This window comes from Sturnus vulgaris, chromosome 5 (genome assembly GCF_052056855.1).
Source record: "Sturnus vulgaris isolate bStuVul1 chromosome 5, bStuVul1.hap1, whole genome shotgun sequence".
Lineage (NCBI taxonomy): Eukaryota > Metazoa > Chordata > Aves > Passeriformes > Sturnidae > Sturnus > Sturnus vulgaris.
Window position 1 is genome coordinate 3,357,609 of NC_142247.1, and position 15,799 is coordinate 3,373,407.

Sequence of the window (15,799 nt, forward strand, 5' to 3'; positions counted from 1 at the left end):
TCCTGATAACCATGGTAGAACAAATTTGCTCAATTGACAAGCGAATGTGTGGAACGTTACTTGTTATCATCCCATTAGCTTCATGGCTTATGTATATACTAATTACACTGTATTTAAGCTGAGGGCATTCATTTTCTGTTGCATATGCTTGGTAAGAAGGAATCCAGTAGAGAAAATGTTAAGTGTGTGGCTGTGTGTGAGTCACACATTGGACATTGTGACACGGGAGAATTTCTGTGGTGACAGCACTACGGAGAGTGGTTGGATTTCCTAAATTGCTGTTTAGCAGGGCAGGCTGTGGCTGTCCAGACCATTCTGCAGCCCCTTAAATAGGGACAAGAGCCCCTGAACGGCAGTGAGAAATAAGGGGCTGCAGGAAGCTGTCTTTAATTTTCAGCCACTGCTGGTAGGAGGGAGCAATGTCAAAGGAGTTTTGATACCATTTACAATATTGAACAAATCTGGACATTGTTTAGAAATTTATTAGCAATTTTAAAATAACATCATTCCTTAGATAAAAATGCAATCTTACAGGAATATACATTTGTCCCACACAGAGATGACCCTATAGCTCACTGGCGGGCCATTCGCTCTAACTTTCCTCTGTTGATTTTAAAACGTGCGAGAGGGCAAGACGGACTCTGGCACTGATGACAGGCTTACATGACGGTTACAAACTGTACAGCAGTATTTACAAAAGCATTTCTGTGGGTTCATGAAAACTAGATATAAAAGTGTGGAAGGAGGTAAAGAATTGAGACAGGGAAGGGCTTGGGTGGAGATGCGAGGGAGGGCTAGGAAGGTGGGCAGGGAGTGTAGGGAAGAGTGGGAGAGGAGGTTTATATCTGGACTGATTTATACTTGAGAGAGGTCATTTTACAGCTCTGGGCAATTCAAATGAAGGCAAAACACTTATATTTATCAACATTTATAGCTGATGATCAGAGCAGGAAATGGTGCTCCAGGGCCTGAACTCAAGAGGTGCTGAAGAACCCCATCTTCCCTGAAGTCACTGGGAGACACCAGTACTCAGTACCTGCCAGGCCAGACCCAAACCATGCACAGACAGCACCTACCAGTCCTTAAACCCTTTGGATCCTGCAGTGCTCAGTCCTTGGTGCTGATGTGAATTCAGACTGAGTGAGAGATCAGCTCCTAAATTACACTTTTGCTCCTGAAACCAGACTAAATTCCAACCACTTCTTGCCAGAATTCACCCAAAGTGACTCATCCCTTGCTCTATCAAGCGGCAATTGTTTGGAGGGAGATTCATCATTCGGAATTGATTTTTAAGGCAGTTTTATAAGTATCTCCCCTTTTTTTTTGTGTGTGATGCAGCAATGTTTGTCAGAGATATTTACAATCTCACTCCTCCTCCTCCAAAATCTTCCCACATTCAAACTGTTAAGACTAAGTAAGCTTGAAACAATCATTTCTACGAGCAATCATGAAGTTGATGATGTTTAGATAGTATTGGCTGCCAGTCTACCTAAGTGCTTGAGATGGGAGCAGACTGACTTAGGATGCTTAAAATACTGAAAGCATTTCAGCCTAATTGGGAAAGAGCTAACAGAAAAACACAGGTATTTAATCACCTGAATGATGATGCCAACAAATGGTGTCTGAGTTTGTGGTTCTGTCTCAAATAGGAAAAAGCTTTGGAAAGGGGCTGTTAGAACGCTGGCAGAAAAATCTGTGATTGAGTGGAGTGACGCCTGCTTTTGCCTGGGCCTGTTCCTGCTCCCCTGGGCCTGGGATGCAGCCACTAATCCTGGCCTAAGGAAAGGACTGGGCAGAGTGCTGCCAACTTCAGGCCACAGGAGTGGAGGCAGAGTGCCTGACATGGGGTAGAAAAACAACAGCATGGGAGTGTGGAGACAAGCTCCTGATCCTGCCTAACTAAGCCCTTGGTAATGCTAATGAAGTTTCCCTCATTACATCATTCATTGGTGCTGCTCCTCTCAATTAGCCCTTTAGAAAGGGACTTGATTAAGTTGCCTAATTGTCCCCTGCCACCTGAGATCTCTGCCATCCTCTGGGGCTGAGGGCTGTGACATCAGCCCTGCCTGGGCCAGAGCTGTGCCTCTCTCCACCATCTGTGGCAGACCTAGCAGAGGATACTCTACAGTGTCTCAAGTGACAGTGGACACCCACGTTTAGGCAACTGAGTCCAGCCCTGTGCCCCTAAAGAAGGCCTGGTTTTTATGCTCAAGTGTTAAGTTCCCTGTAAGGGGGAGGAGAAGAATGGAGAATTTAACTAGAACACTAAAGTTTGTATCAGAAGAGGGTTTTTTTTCCCATTCCAGTGTCATGCTACTGAGTTTTCTCAAAGCAATTGGAGCCCAATCTGTCTTCAGAACAGGACGTATCTCCTGCTGTGCTTCTGCCCGCACCCACCCAACCTCAGGGAGCTTTAGCAGCAAGGTCAGAGTGGTTTCAGCTTTCCAGAAACAAAGCAGGAACAGAGATAAAAGCTCCATAGACTGAGATCCCATTGGAAACCTTCTGGATCCCTGGGCTTGCTCACCCAGAATAAAACTTTAGAAGTTTCACAACATTCAAAAGAAGAAAAAAAGACACCCTGTGCAGCTATTGAGAATTGTCTTTCTTAGACTTCTTTGAAGAAGAAAATAAATGGGGGAAAGATGTAATTAATTTTTTCAGGGCCCAGTTCTGTTTCCCACATACTTTGCATCAATACAGCCTCCTTGGCCTTTAATGCCCTCCAGCCTCACGTTAGCAAGATGGGAATTGGGGCTTCTGATGGCCTGGAATGTTTTCTTTATATGCATTACAGTTTTCATTATGGGAACAGATAAAATCTCACTGCTACCAGAAACCCCCGACTGGATTCTACTTCAATATTGTGCTCCAAATTCCCCATTCAGTGTTCCTCTCCCCGCCACCGCCCCTGCTGCGGAGACAGGCACAGCAGGACCATGGATGTATCTCAGGATACTCAGTTCTGTCTCAGTAGGGCTGCTTCACTTCAGCTCCCTGGACCAGTGGGGTTGGGATTTCTCATCTACACGTACGAAGCAAGGCCTCCAACTCCATCTGTGACACAGGTGACCGACCCCACGGGCTCGGGGTGCCGCCACCTCGTCCGGTTGTGTCTGTGTGCAAACGCGCATACATTTCATACAGCAATCTGAAACTCAGGCAGAAAAGACACAGGAGCCTGGCTGAGACCCATACAACTGTTATATTGGCGTCAGTCTAAAGAAAGCAATGATACATTGCTTTGGAAATTATCAAGAAATGTAAAAAATGCATTTGCCCTTTTTTTGTTGTTGTTGTTGTTGTCGTAGTCACTGGGGCAGGGTTGTGAGTCAGAAAACAAAGCAGAAATCGATGCGGTTCTGTACATGGCGCCTCTCTGGCTGTCCCTCCGTGCCGGGGTGTGGTGGGCAGGGCAAGAAAACAGGTGGGACCCCTGCAGTAGCAGCAGCATCTACACCATCATCGTCCACATGTCCAGCTGAAGAGGCAGATGATGCACAAAAGGTCTGTGGACAACGAAACTCCAGCTCTGGATCATGAGTTCCACTTGCTTTCCTATTATGTCAGCCACACAGAAATAAGGAAGAAAAAAAGAAATGCACCCGATGTGGCTGGCCCAGTACTGTCTGGACTAATGAGCAGGAGTGATACAGGGAGGAGGTTTGTTGTTTTATAAGAAATGTCTTTAGTCTGCAGTGTCCTCTTGCGAGTCAGAGATGCTCAGAGGCAAACAGCAGATCGTTTTCCCCATTCTTTCCTTCCATGCCACTTCTCAGCCATCACTTCCTTCAAAGCTTCCATCCACAGCACAGTGATTGTACCCACCAGTCACTCCCATACATAGGGAAACACTCCAGGAACTAAACCTGCCCCCTCCTTCCCACTGTCCCCCAGACTGCCTCACTTGCAGGAGGCAGCAGCTCTTTGCTCAGGCCTGTCACAATGTGCACATTGGAAGTACCTCAAATGAAAAGAAAGAAAAAAAAGCCACCCTCCCCAGAAAGAGAAGCTTGCACAGCTGGCACCAGCAATTACTAAATTTAACACCTGTTCCTCAAACTGTAGAAGTCATTTGCATTCTCTGCTAGCCATACATTTTCCACTCTGCAGCACCTACTGGGTCTTCCAGGAGAAAGTGGGGTTTCCCCTGGCCATTATAGGCTCTCACTCCCGAGGGAGGAGCAGCTGTCACCAAGAATGCCTGGGGCACAATCCTTCCTGTCATTTTCATTCCCATCAAGAAAAATCCTAAAAGATGGACTGTCAAGCATCCAAAATTCTCATTGTCACCACTAATTTAGGTAAGCACTGTTTTTCAGGAATGAAGAACCTCTGTCTTCTATTTGGAGGGTCAGATGGACTTTGCAGTGAAAGAAAATGAGTTAGGGAGTCCTTACATGGCATTTTTCCCTTTCAAGTACCTTTGGAGCACATCAGCACCAGCAGCAGCAAACTCACAGGGAGACACGTGTGTGCCCATCTCCAGAGAGGCACCAGGGATGAAAGGATGAGACTGACTCACATCAGCTGCTTACTTTCTCCAGGGAAGCTTTGAATTATGATTTGATGACAGATGCTTGTACAAATGGATATTTCTCTAGTATTTGGTTTTCTCCAAGGTATCTTGAGTTGATACTGGCAGGTTCAAAACGTACAGTCAAAAATACCCTTTGCTATTTCTCCTTTATGGCCCAGAGAATTGAGAAGAAAAACAAGTGTTACAAAAATAATGTAATCAATGTGTGCAGTGAAGAGTGTTCTCGGACATCTGCAGAAGCTCAAGACTGGAATCAAAGTTTAGCTCTGAGTCAGATCACACCTCAGAACTGATCTGCAAGTTTGTGAATCATCCTGAGGAGGAAGAAAAAACAGCAGTAGTCTAGACAAAAATCAGTTGCATAAAATCTAACAGTACGTGCCTGTTTTTTCAGCCTCTCTCAGGGTTAGGGCCAACTGTCAGTGTGAGAGAGTTTCACACTTACTAGTCAAGAACTGTGGCTGGGACATACTGTGCTGCCAGGTATTTTGTGACTTAGTACCTGACCCATCCACTAAAGTCTGGGAAAAGGACTGAGACCATGCATAGGAACACCAAAAAGTCACTTGGTACCTGCATCTTGACCAGATTGCAGCAATTCTTTAATAAAAATCCACAGCTCTCTCCCTCTCCCTCTGCTTTCAGCCAAGACCAATTTTAGGTAACTTTACTTTGCCATACTGATTCTTGCATTTCTTATCCCAGGATCCTGCTAAAATTGATCAGGGTTCAGCTATTTTATAAAATAATTTTGAAACCAGATTTTTCCCCCCCTGCTCCTTAAATTGCTGGTGCCAGCTGAACGTGTAGGATGGATCTGCCAAATGGGCTTTGGGGGACAAGACCTTTAGAGGAATTGAGCAAAAGGAAAGAAAACAAAGCCTGAATAAAACGTCCCAGTCTCGGGAAGAAAGTTTCTCTACCGATAAAGTCATCGTGCACGTTAAAAGGGAGTGAGGAAGAAGGAAAATGAACACAAGATATGCAAAATCAGTAACGTTCAACCTGTCAGTGGATTGCAGAATAGTTACTTACACCAGGTACACTTTGTTCATTGTACAAATTAAAAAAGGAAAAAAAAATAGTACCCTTTCCCCAACCACACGTAAAAAAGCACTTAACAGTTCAAAGGTAAAGCTTGGCACATTCCAAATACGAAATGATTCACTTGACATGCAGCAAAATATACAAGAAGTGATTATTTTTTTTCTTTTTTTTTAAACAAACTTAATTCAATTCATTATCTTTGCTTGGCACAATTGCAATTCATTTTAAAAAAATATTTGAAAAATACTGAAACTGACCTGAATTCAAGTATAACAGTTTCTTCAACAGAAACATTTTCAATGCAATAAAACATCACACGGAATATATCGAAGCGTAACGTCTTCTGGTTTGTTTTTTTTTTTGTTTCCCCCCACCCCTGTAAATTTTTTTTTCTATACAGTTTTAATGCCAACACAACTTACAATTTTATTTTAAAATCAATATTATTGCATTGTTTTTGCATATCTTGTGGAACAGAAAATGCAAAGTTACTGATTCCCTTTTCGAAAGCAGAGACAGTGGTTTGTTTTTGCATTCGAATGGCCCCAGATACAGATCTCCCGCAGCTCAAACCAGGACGTGGAGAGCTGCTCTTAAACACACGCACGCACACACACTCGCTCCTATTGCTCCCACACTCACAGATACACTTAGCACTAAAAAGAACCCAAATCAGTCACTCAAATGTGCAAGACTATATCAAGTGCATTGCCTACTATCTTTAAATTATAAAACAACAACAAAAAAAGGTTTCAGTTGCTAGTAAATAAAATTACAAATTCTCGGTGTACATAATGGTTGGTAAAACTCATTTATCATCATACTTCTACCAAATTCCAATGCAGAAACCACCCCACCCCCCAGTTTAAATAATACAACATGATCAAACCAATTTAACATCTGCAAAGGTGAAAATAAACCAAAACAAAAAAGGTAGGTGATTACAAAACGCTGTAAACACTCCCTTCTCCCTCAAAAGAAAAGAAAAAAAAAAAAAGAAGTCAAAATAAAAACTGCAACATGCTTTCAAGAAAATACCAAACTGCAAAACAAGAACTCTGCACAGGCCCGGCGGCCCCTCCGCCTCGCCGCCATGCCTGCTCTCCCATTGGCTGGCACAGTTGGCGCGCTGAGCTCTGATTGGCCGGCAGGAGACCGCCTGAGCTCGGATTGGCTGGCGACTGACCGCCCGAGCTCTGATTGGCCGGCAAGGGCCACTGCCGGAGTCTCGGCAGGGCTGGGCCGCGCCTCGAGCGCCCTTGGGCTTCTCCTGCTTCCTCCTCCCCGTGGCCGTGCGGGAATCCACAGCAGAAGTCTTCCTCTCCTTCCCAATCAAAGGGCCTTGGCTTTATGGAGACGGTGAGGCTCATACAGAATATGTGCAAAATGATTTTTACAAGCAAGGTTGAAAGACACCCGTTTGGTGCAGGGTCCTTTTGGCTAGGGCCATCCACAGGAAGCTGAGGTTCCCCTTGGTGCTCCGGAGGCAGCTGTCGTTCCTTGTGCAGGGACTGAAAAAAAGAGGGAGCTGGCTCTCCTCCTCTTCTCCTCCTCCTCCTCACTCTTCCTTCATGGACACGTGCTGGGGTTATATCCGCTCCTGAAAAGCTTTCTTACACCACCCAACTCTGCGACTCGTCCCAACAGAAATGAATGAAGAACGCTGTTCCGGTTACTCCAGGTCACGAGAACAGTGAGGCACTTCTGAAACAAACCCATTAGGAACATTGAAACAAATAAAAAACCAGCATCGCTTCCAGCCCTGGCAACTACAGGCTGCTGATATAAATCCTGCTGTCCTTGAGCTCCTCCTGACTTATCCTACAATCCGGGTTTTGCACCTCTTCCTCTTCCTCTCCTGCACTGTCCTGCCCTGGGTCCCTGCAGTTAGCAAAAGGCAAGAGGTTGCCATTGGGGCTCTGCTTGCTGTTACCATTGAGAATGTTGTCTGCTGCATTTTCCATCTCTTCTATCGTCATGTCGCAGGCGTCTGCGAGCTCCTGGGTTGTGACCTCAATGAACTTTGGATCTTGAGCAAACTGCATCAGTCCTTCCGAAATCAAGACCTTCAAAAGCAGGTGGGGAACCAGAACACAAAGACACGTGTTAGTACCCGGCAGCATCAACCCTGCCACACCTCCAACACAACCCTCTCCACTGCTATGCCTCCTTCTCCCATTCCTGCTTCTAAACCCCTGCTGGGAGAAGGGCAGTGGATCTGCTGCCCTGCTCTTCCAGGGCCACTTTTCTAAGTGGCCACAGTGCCCTCGGTCCTGTGCGCTCTTACCGCTTCCACCAGGCTGCTGGCGCTGCCGTGGAGCTGCCGGCTGCTCCCCGCGGTGGGGCTGGGCACGGTCAGCGACACCGGCCGGGCTCTCCTGGGGCTGCCGCCGCTCTCGGGGTACCGGGAGCCGCAGTGCACGGACGGCAAGCTGCTGTTGAGCTTCTCCGAGGATTCCGCCCCGTCGAGGCGCAGCGTTGGGATGGTTTGTTGCGGCCAGCCCCGGTTGCAGGGCGTGGCCGGGGGTGTAGCACACAGCCGAGAAAACGTGGTGGGGGAATGGCTTCGCTGGAGCAGGGGACTCAGGCCGGCCACTGCTAGTGCCTGCGGACAGAGGAGGGACAACACGAGTGAGAGCTTGCACGGCTGGAACAAGGAGCTGCTGGAGAAACCGTACGAGAAAGGCCTGGAGAATCTCGAGGCTTGTGATAACAGCTGCCAGCTCCCTGAAGGGTTTGGATGTGTGCTGCAGACTCATTTTTGCAAGCTTTCCTTTAAATGGTGTCGCCTGTGCGAGTGCCAAGCACTGGACTGGAAAATTTCAGAACCGCAGTTCTTTAGCCTGGGAGTCACAGCACTGCCAGGAGAGATGCAGTCCCATTCCCATGGCACTGCCAGGAGGGATGCAGCCCCATTCCCATGGCATTGCCAGGAGGGATGCAGCCCCATCCCCATGGTGCTTCTAGAAACACCACCTCTTCTCCAGTGAGGGAGACAGCAACTCATTTTCCCACCACTGACACCAGACATAGCACAGGCTTTTATTACCAGTTACTGTTTTAAGTGTCTACTGAGGAACCTGAGCAGATACCAGATGTGAATTTTAGATGTGTGTGCAGTTGGCAATAACTTGAAATCCACCACTGGATTCTAAGGCATCTGCTGTTGGTGGGAGGATCAATATCTAATGATTATACTTTCAGCCGTCCAGTCCTTCCTTTAATCATATACACAGCCTCTGAGCCATTCAGCCTCCTCCTATAACAAATTCCTCAAGAGGCCTCTCTGCTGCCTTATTGATGATGACTTCTTCCTTGTTCTGTAAGCAAGACTGTCAGAGCTCATGGCTGAGCAATGAAATAAATGCATAGAAACTACAAAAGTGTGTGGATTGAGTTGTGTTCAGGCTGGGGAAAAGCCCTGTGTTTAGTCTAAGCTAACTGTTCAGAAAGGAACTGGCAAACCTCCCTCCTCTTCAATGCCTGTCTGAAAATGCTGCCTCAAAGACATGACTGAGACAAGACTTAAACTTGCCCTTTGGTGATGCTCTTTCCCTCCATTGACCACAGTGGGACTGAACTGACTAATTTAAACTAAAGACAACTCACTTAAAGCTATCTAATGTTCAGTGAAGTTTAGTCCATCTGCCACTGAAATCCTCGGGAACTGATAATTATTTTATGCTGATGACTTCAGTGTCAAGTAAACTGACACTGAAAAAAAGAATTCATTCTTAATCACCTGCAAGTTCACCAAGGCTTTCTCAGGAATTAGATGCTATCAAATTTCAGTGAGGAAGAAAGCCCTAAGACTTCTGAATAAGTCATGCCCTGCAGGCTATGATGGCCTCAGCACATCCCTTAAACTGCCAGGACTTCAAGGAGAGACCTGGATCTGTCAGGCAGGACAACAGAACCAATTTTTCAGCTTGTTGGCAGAAACTTACACAAAAAATGCTTGATCAAAAATGTAAGGTTCTGAGGAAGCTGAAAGAAGCTCTGTAGGATTTCTTTGAGCTTCAAATACATTTACACATGATGTACAGGTGTTCCATGAGAACACCTCTGCAGGCATTCACAGCAACAGAATGCATTAGGTTTAGCAGAGGCAACCTTTCCACTCTGTGGTCTTATTGCAGGCACTGTTGCTGGTTAACATTTTTGTAAACATGTGAATGTTGCTGAGTGTTGTCAGCTGGCAGCCAGATGCCTCTTTCAGGGTAGCCCTTCAGTGTGGCACTTGTGTGGGCAGAGCCCCATCCCTCCAGGTTTTGGGCTGCATGGTGGGATGAGGAAGGGTGGAGTAGCTCCATCTTATTCTTGGAGGTTGGAGGGAGGTGATTCTGTGGCTGTGTGGGCTGAGAAGGCTGTGAGACCTGTGTTCCCTCTGCCTAGGGAGGGCAGGAAGTCTCAGGAGGGCTTTTGGTGCTTTGGTGAATGTGAGAAGATGTTTCCTCACCAATCCTCCTTGCTCCAACACACTTTCTGGTTGTCACTACACAGCTGTAACTCTGTGCAGACCTGAAGCTCAAGAATTAAAGGATAAATCTGGAATTGGAGGTGAGAAGATCAGGGAGCCTCAAGCCCACACCTCTCTCACTCCTCTGACTTCTCACTCCTCCCATTCCTCCTGTGTGGCATTTTCTGCCCTAAAGAAGTGGCAAGGCCATTCTGCCCTGCCTGTGGGGACTGCAGAGAGCAGGATGCCACACCTACCAGGCTGTCACTGCCATCTGCACCTGTTTCTTTTATGTTGACAAAAAGTGGCATCATCAAACCAAAAGACACAGCTCTCCTCCTGAGCCTGACAGCTGGCTAATCATCTAGGTATGTGTTTAGAAATACATTTGCTGGGCTGCTGAACACAGTGACAAAGGGCTTAAGAAGCTGATTGATTACATCTGATCAGTTTATGTTTTAAAATGGTTAATTACACTTACTGGTTGCCTTTAATTAATATTAAAATAGACTGTGCACACTTTATTCATGTGCATATTGCTATCGAAGCCAGTGCAATTGCACTGCAGCATGCAATTTGGGTAGTTATTTTCATCTTTTTGCTAGTATTTCATCTTATCTTCTTTCATGGGCATCAGAAAATGGTAGCTGTGGCTGACTCCAAGGGACATATTCCTGTAGCATTCAGGGAATGATAAAAATCCTGATTGCTAAAACCTGGGCCTTTGGTATGAGTGAGAATCTATCCCAAATGGTTTTTAAACAGTGGGTTGGGAGGCTCTGGGTGGTTATTAACACTCACCTGATGATGGACCAGATGCAAAGGCAGGACTGTCTTCTGTGAGACATCCACACCCTGGTTTTTCTGTCTTTTCAAACACTCTAAGTGAAAAGATGCTCTTCGACCTGAAACAGCAACACACACAGTGTGTCCATCACTCATAATACACCACAGGTAATCTGTTTTCAGCTTCTTTTAGTGCAGTCCCACTGGACATACAGCAAAGACACACATGCTTTAGGCTCTGTCCACTTCCCCTCAACACTGTGCCCTTTCCAAAGCAAATGTATTTACAGAAAGCACTCAGCATGTGATCTGTGTCCCTCAGCTGCCAGACATACCACACTTCATGAGACTGTGTCTATAGCAAGGTCAAGTGCAACTGAATTAATCAGTGGGGAATTTACTGGTGAAGGGAAGGTGACTTGGACAGACGTGAAGCATTTTCGGAATTGGAAGAAAGGGAAGAGAAAAAAAAAGATTTTAGAGGGAACTACTGAAACAGTCACATTGTTTACTTGCTATAAAATTAAACTTTACTTCTCTAAATATGAGAAAGATACTCCCAATGAGGAATTTAAAACTACTGAAAAGTATGTTTGTGATCAAGTGCTTTACTTCTGAAAAATGGCAAATAAATCCAGTATTAAAGATTCAATATATGGCACATTAAAATATTTTTGTGGTCTTGATTCTGTTAACGTTTTTCTGAAGAAGGAAAGAAAATTAGAATTCTGAAAATAGTAATTATTTATAATACTGGATTGTCGAGAGAAAGCCCTCTCAGGGTTGGAGAAAATATGTTATAATCCAGAGCATGAATGTTATAATTCAGGTATTTCATCTTTCTAGAGAAAAATCCCAACTAGTAAAGTGAGTATGACATAAGTATATAAATATTCACTAGAATGTAGTTAGGGGAGCATTGTATCAAAGGCTGACTGCCTTACAGATAGATGTAGAAGTTGTCATTTCCTAATATTTTAAGATTTGAAATACAGTAAATGTTGTTACAACACGCAAGCATCCTGAAAGATTTCAGTGAAGACACAGTAGCCTCACTTTAAACATGACACCACCTAGTCTGTCACTGCTATTCTGTAAAAATGTATTTTATACACATGATTCTTTTTAGTTTCTCCCTCCAGTGCCCTTTTCCACCACACCAATACGCAGAAAAAGGCTGAAAAACGCTATAGCTAGAAGAGTTCCTTTTGTCACTGACTCTCTTGATACTTTCATAAAACCTTGTGATTCATGGGTTTCCCCTGACAGTGATGCACTTAAAAATCTCCAGGCACAATTAGAGCAGAAGGCAAATTTATGTTGTATTAACTTAATCTGACATTCAGTGTGTTCCTGGTAGCAGACAAAGGAGACAATCTCTCCTTTCTCCTTGCTGAATACACACAGAGCAGAACACTGTAGACTCAAGGCTCACCTATTTGGTGACTCCCTGGTGATTGTTTGGAGAGTCCACAGCTCTCAAATAAACTGCCCTAAATCCCAGGAAGGCTTGATCAAACAGATCACTGTCCAAACAGCCCCAGGTCCATCTGCTGGCCAGGTGTGAAGCCAGCAGAGCCATGTGCCTGAGCAGGATTGTCTGCACACCTTGGCATTCCTGCTCTCATGAGCTGAATGCAGCAAACAACAACACCCATCCCCACACAGGCTGGGATTCCTCCTGGGAGATGTGGGAACTCCATCAAGGAGGAGGAAACACAGCCCAGCCCTGCTGGGAGGTTACCTAGAGCTGAGGAGCACAGAAACCCCTTCTTGGGAGAGTGCCGGCTGTCCTCTCCTTTGTTGTTTTCTGGCAGAGTGAGCTGTCTGTTTTCATCATCTTGGTATGCAAGCCTGGGAAGGAGAGCAGAGAGATTTAGAAAAGCAGTTGATATTGAGCAGAATAAGCCCTCCTCCAGCCATGAAGCCAGGAAGGTCATGCTAGCAAAGGGATGCAAGAGCAAGCTAGCTTCAAACTATTACAGGTCCAAGAGACCATGAGACACAGAACCCTCTAAAAATGAGCTCTAGGAGCATCAGGAGGTAGAAGTGAATGTGGGGGGCAGCCCTGCAGATCCAGATGTCTCATTCAGAGAAGGAAAACCCTGGGTGAAAAAATTGCAATGTTACTTCTAGGGCTGAAGTGCATTTTTAAAAAAAATTATTTTCTCATATTTGAGTTGTCTAAAATTTTCTGACCGTCTCCCTTAAATTGAAATTTTTGTAGAAAAACGTCACCTCTTCCCAGTTCTCCCCCTTAATTAAAGAACCACCCAAACACCTTGACTAAAGCTGCAAAGCTCACATTTCAGTAGAGAGCAGACTTGGTTCACTACAGTACTCAATGTCTTCATTCAAATTTTCATCATAAGTCTCATCCTGAGACACTTCCTCTTGGCAAACAATTGCCAGCTGGCTGTCTCTGGAACTGGAGCTAATGAGCAAAAAAGACAAGTCAAGATATTGAGATGGTAAAGACAACCTGTTACAAAGGCAAGAATGACAGGCTCCATCTGTCTCAGTTTATTACAATGCTGAAGAGCCATCATAGGAAAATCAATGAACAGAGCTACAGAGTTCACAAATACAAGGCAACGACCTTTGTCTGTGTCCTCTTTCACAGGATGAGTTTCTTAAACCAATGCTGAACAACACTGTGAATGTGTTTTGTCATTTGTGACTACCTGTACTCTATTATTGTGCACATCACACTGACCACATTTCCAAAGATACACCTCACTGAACTCACAGTAAAATCTGAGATGGGCTCTCAGGAATAAGCTTTTGCCCTTGTTGCAAAAGACTTGGTTATGGATTTCAGAGAAGCCTCCAGGACACTCACAGTAACCTTCTCATCTCTGTGATGTGTGGCTCTCTGCCTCCTGCTCACATTCTCATCCTTGCTGGCTTTTCCACCTTTCATCCCTTTTTTAAACTGCAGAATGCTTCTACTGAATTCAGTAGGGGCTGTTCAAATCCTTAGGTGTGCCAGCCCTTAATTCCCTGCTTGCCTCCTCTCTGTCCCTCTGTTTCACATTTCAGCACTTGTGTTTTGCTTCTTTTGGACTTTGTGTTTTCTGAGGAGTAATGCAAAATCTGGAAGTAGCTTGAATTTTTGAGGTATGGACATGGAAGTATTGGAAACAATTTCAGTTTCTTACTAGCATTTACAGAAGAAAGCAGGGTGGCATTTTTTTTTTTTTCAATCTTTTAGGGACTGGAAAGGCAACATTATCTTGTCATCTGGTTAAAGCAAAAACTATTGGGAGAAATGTGGGTATCAATTCTGTAAAAGAGTCTGTAGGACAGTGCTGCAGTGACCTTCCTCTGAAATGAGAGGCAAGCAAAACTGCTAAGGTGCACAGGGGAAAAAATCAGTATCTGGCATCTCCTGCTGTTCAACTGTCTGTGTTTAGCCAAAACCATACTAAAAAACCCTAAAAAACCCCAAATCTAGAAAATAACCAGAACGTGGATCGCTACTTGTGAGCATTTTCTGGAGCTGCCATGGTGATCACTATCTCCATTTCAGCCCTACTGACACCAAAAGGGAGAGCTCATATTCAGCATTCATGGGAATTTGGAGTTTGAACAGGAGGAAAGAGTGGGTCTGGCACCCGGGCAGCATTAGAGGGGTGTGGGGAACACGTACCGTCCCAGGGTCTCGTAGTAATGTGTCCTAATTCAAGGAACGTGCCCAGGGAAGCAAGGAGAGAAAAGAACACCCTGTTAGCAGTGTCACAGCAGCACGAGTCAGCAGGGAGGAGGGCAGATGGCAACACATGTTGTGCAACTCCCGTGGCCTCCCTCAGGAAGGCATGAAATACAAAAACCACGGGACTCTCCACTTGGGCAATTCTGCACCCACTGAAGTTCCTCTGTCTTATTGTCCTATTCTGTCCTTTCTGGGGGCAGTATTTAGTCACTTTTTCACACTGTTCACTCTCTGCACTGAAAAAAAAGAAAATCCATCTCTTTCCTGCTGTTTCTGAAAGTATTAAAAAAAAATCTCCCAGTGAGAAAAATTATATTCCTTTTGTGTTAGTCATCTGTGTGTAGAGAGCCTGAAAACTGTCCAGAGAAGGGGATTTTCTTCTCTTTGTTTCTGAAAACCTTGCCTCCCTCCTCCCAGAATGTCTTTGGTGACCTCTGTGGGGATGTGACCTGCTGAATGAAAAACCACTGACTTCAACAAAGCTCCCTATCGGGCAATTAAGACATGAAGAGCAGTCTCCTTCAGTTACCAGCTGGTAAAACACCTCCCTGTGGTGAAGGAGGGATAAATAAGGTTCCCTTTGGACCTTACAAAGGTTTCCTCCTGATAAAGCCCGAAGAAATCAAGTGTGTTGGTCAGTGGGCGTGCTGGTGCTTTGCAGTGGCCAGTTGGGGCATCTCTGTTGCACTGTGGGCTGAGAACCAAAAGGCTCAATCCAGGCTGCAGGCTGGGCAATGCCTGGGAGTGACTTTGGCTTGGCAGCAGTGCTCTGGTGTTTGCATGCACCTTCCCAACACCTGCTCCCTTTTGGCTCCCTCTGTGCTGGGAAACTTACCTTTTGGATGGGAGTTTCCAGGGAGCCTCCTGCACACATATGGTGGGTGACAAGGGGGTCCCATGGCCTTCCACCGTGCTGACAGTGCTGGGGTAGCTGGGTGGGCTGGGGAAGCGACACAGGGCAGTGTTGTTGGCATTGTTGATGTTGGCATTGGAGCCTGAAGATGAGTAGCTGCTGGGAGTGAAGGTGGAGTCCACCAGCTTCTCGTGAGATGGAGACTCAGTGTCTCCGTGGTTGTTGCCAGACTTATTGATGTGCAAAGGTCTCTGGGTGGTGAATGTCTGGGGGAACCCACTCCTGCCATCACTTTGGTAATAGCTCACATGGTTTCCAAACAAGCCTCCAGCTCTCTGTCAGAGAAACAGAAAGGATTTTTCCTTTGTGAGTGAGATGTGCAATTGTTTTCCTGTTTAG

At 45.4% G+C, this 15,799-nt stretch overlaps 1 protein-coding gene across 36 annotated transcripts in view; it reads right to left on the bottom strand.

The window, feature by feature from the left end:
• Nucleotides 1-466: 466 nt before the first annotated feature.
• Nucleotides 467-15,799, bottom strand: part of CACNA1C (calcium voltage-gated channel subunit alpha1 C) — a 458,186-nt gene continuing 442,853 nt past the window's right edge. For 21 of the 36 annotated variants that reach the window (XM_088164617.1, XM_088164589.1, XM_088164604.1 and 18 more), the window contains 7 exons: nucleotides 15,383-15,735; nucleotides 14,485-14,511; nucleotides 13,138-13,266; nucleotides 12,577-12,686; nucleotides 10,848-10,951; nucleotides 7,875-8,192; nucleotides 467-7,653 (listed from right to left, as the gene is read on the bottom strand). In XM_088164617.1, the coding sequence (XP_088020743.1) occupies nucleotides 7,357-7,653; nucleotides 7,875-8,192; nucleotides 10,848-10,951; nucleotides 12,577-12,686; nucleotides 13,138-13,266; nucleotides 14,485-14,511; nucleotides 15,383-15,735 (1,338 nt within the window). In that variant the 3' untranslated portion in view covers nucleotides 467-7,356. The remainder of the gene's footprint in view (nucleotides 7,654-7,874; nucleotides 8,193-10,847; nucleotides 10,952-12,576; nucleotides 12,687-13,137; nucleotides 13,267-14,484; nucleotides 14,512-15,382; nucleotides 15,736-15,799) is intronic. The other 15 variants (XM_088164614.1, XM_088164594.1, XM_088164619.1 and 12 more) reach the window with 2 other exon arrangements.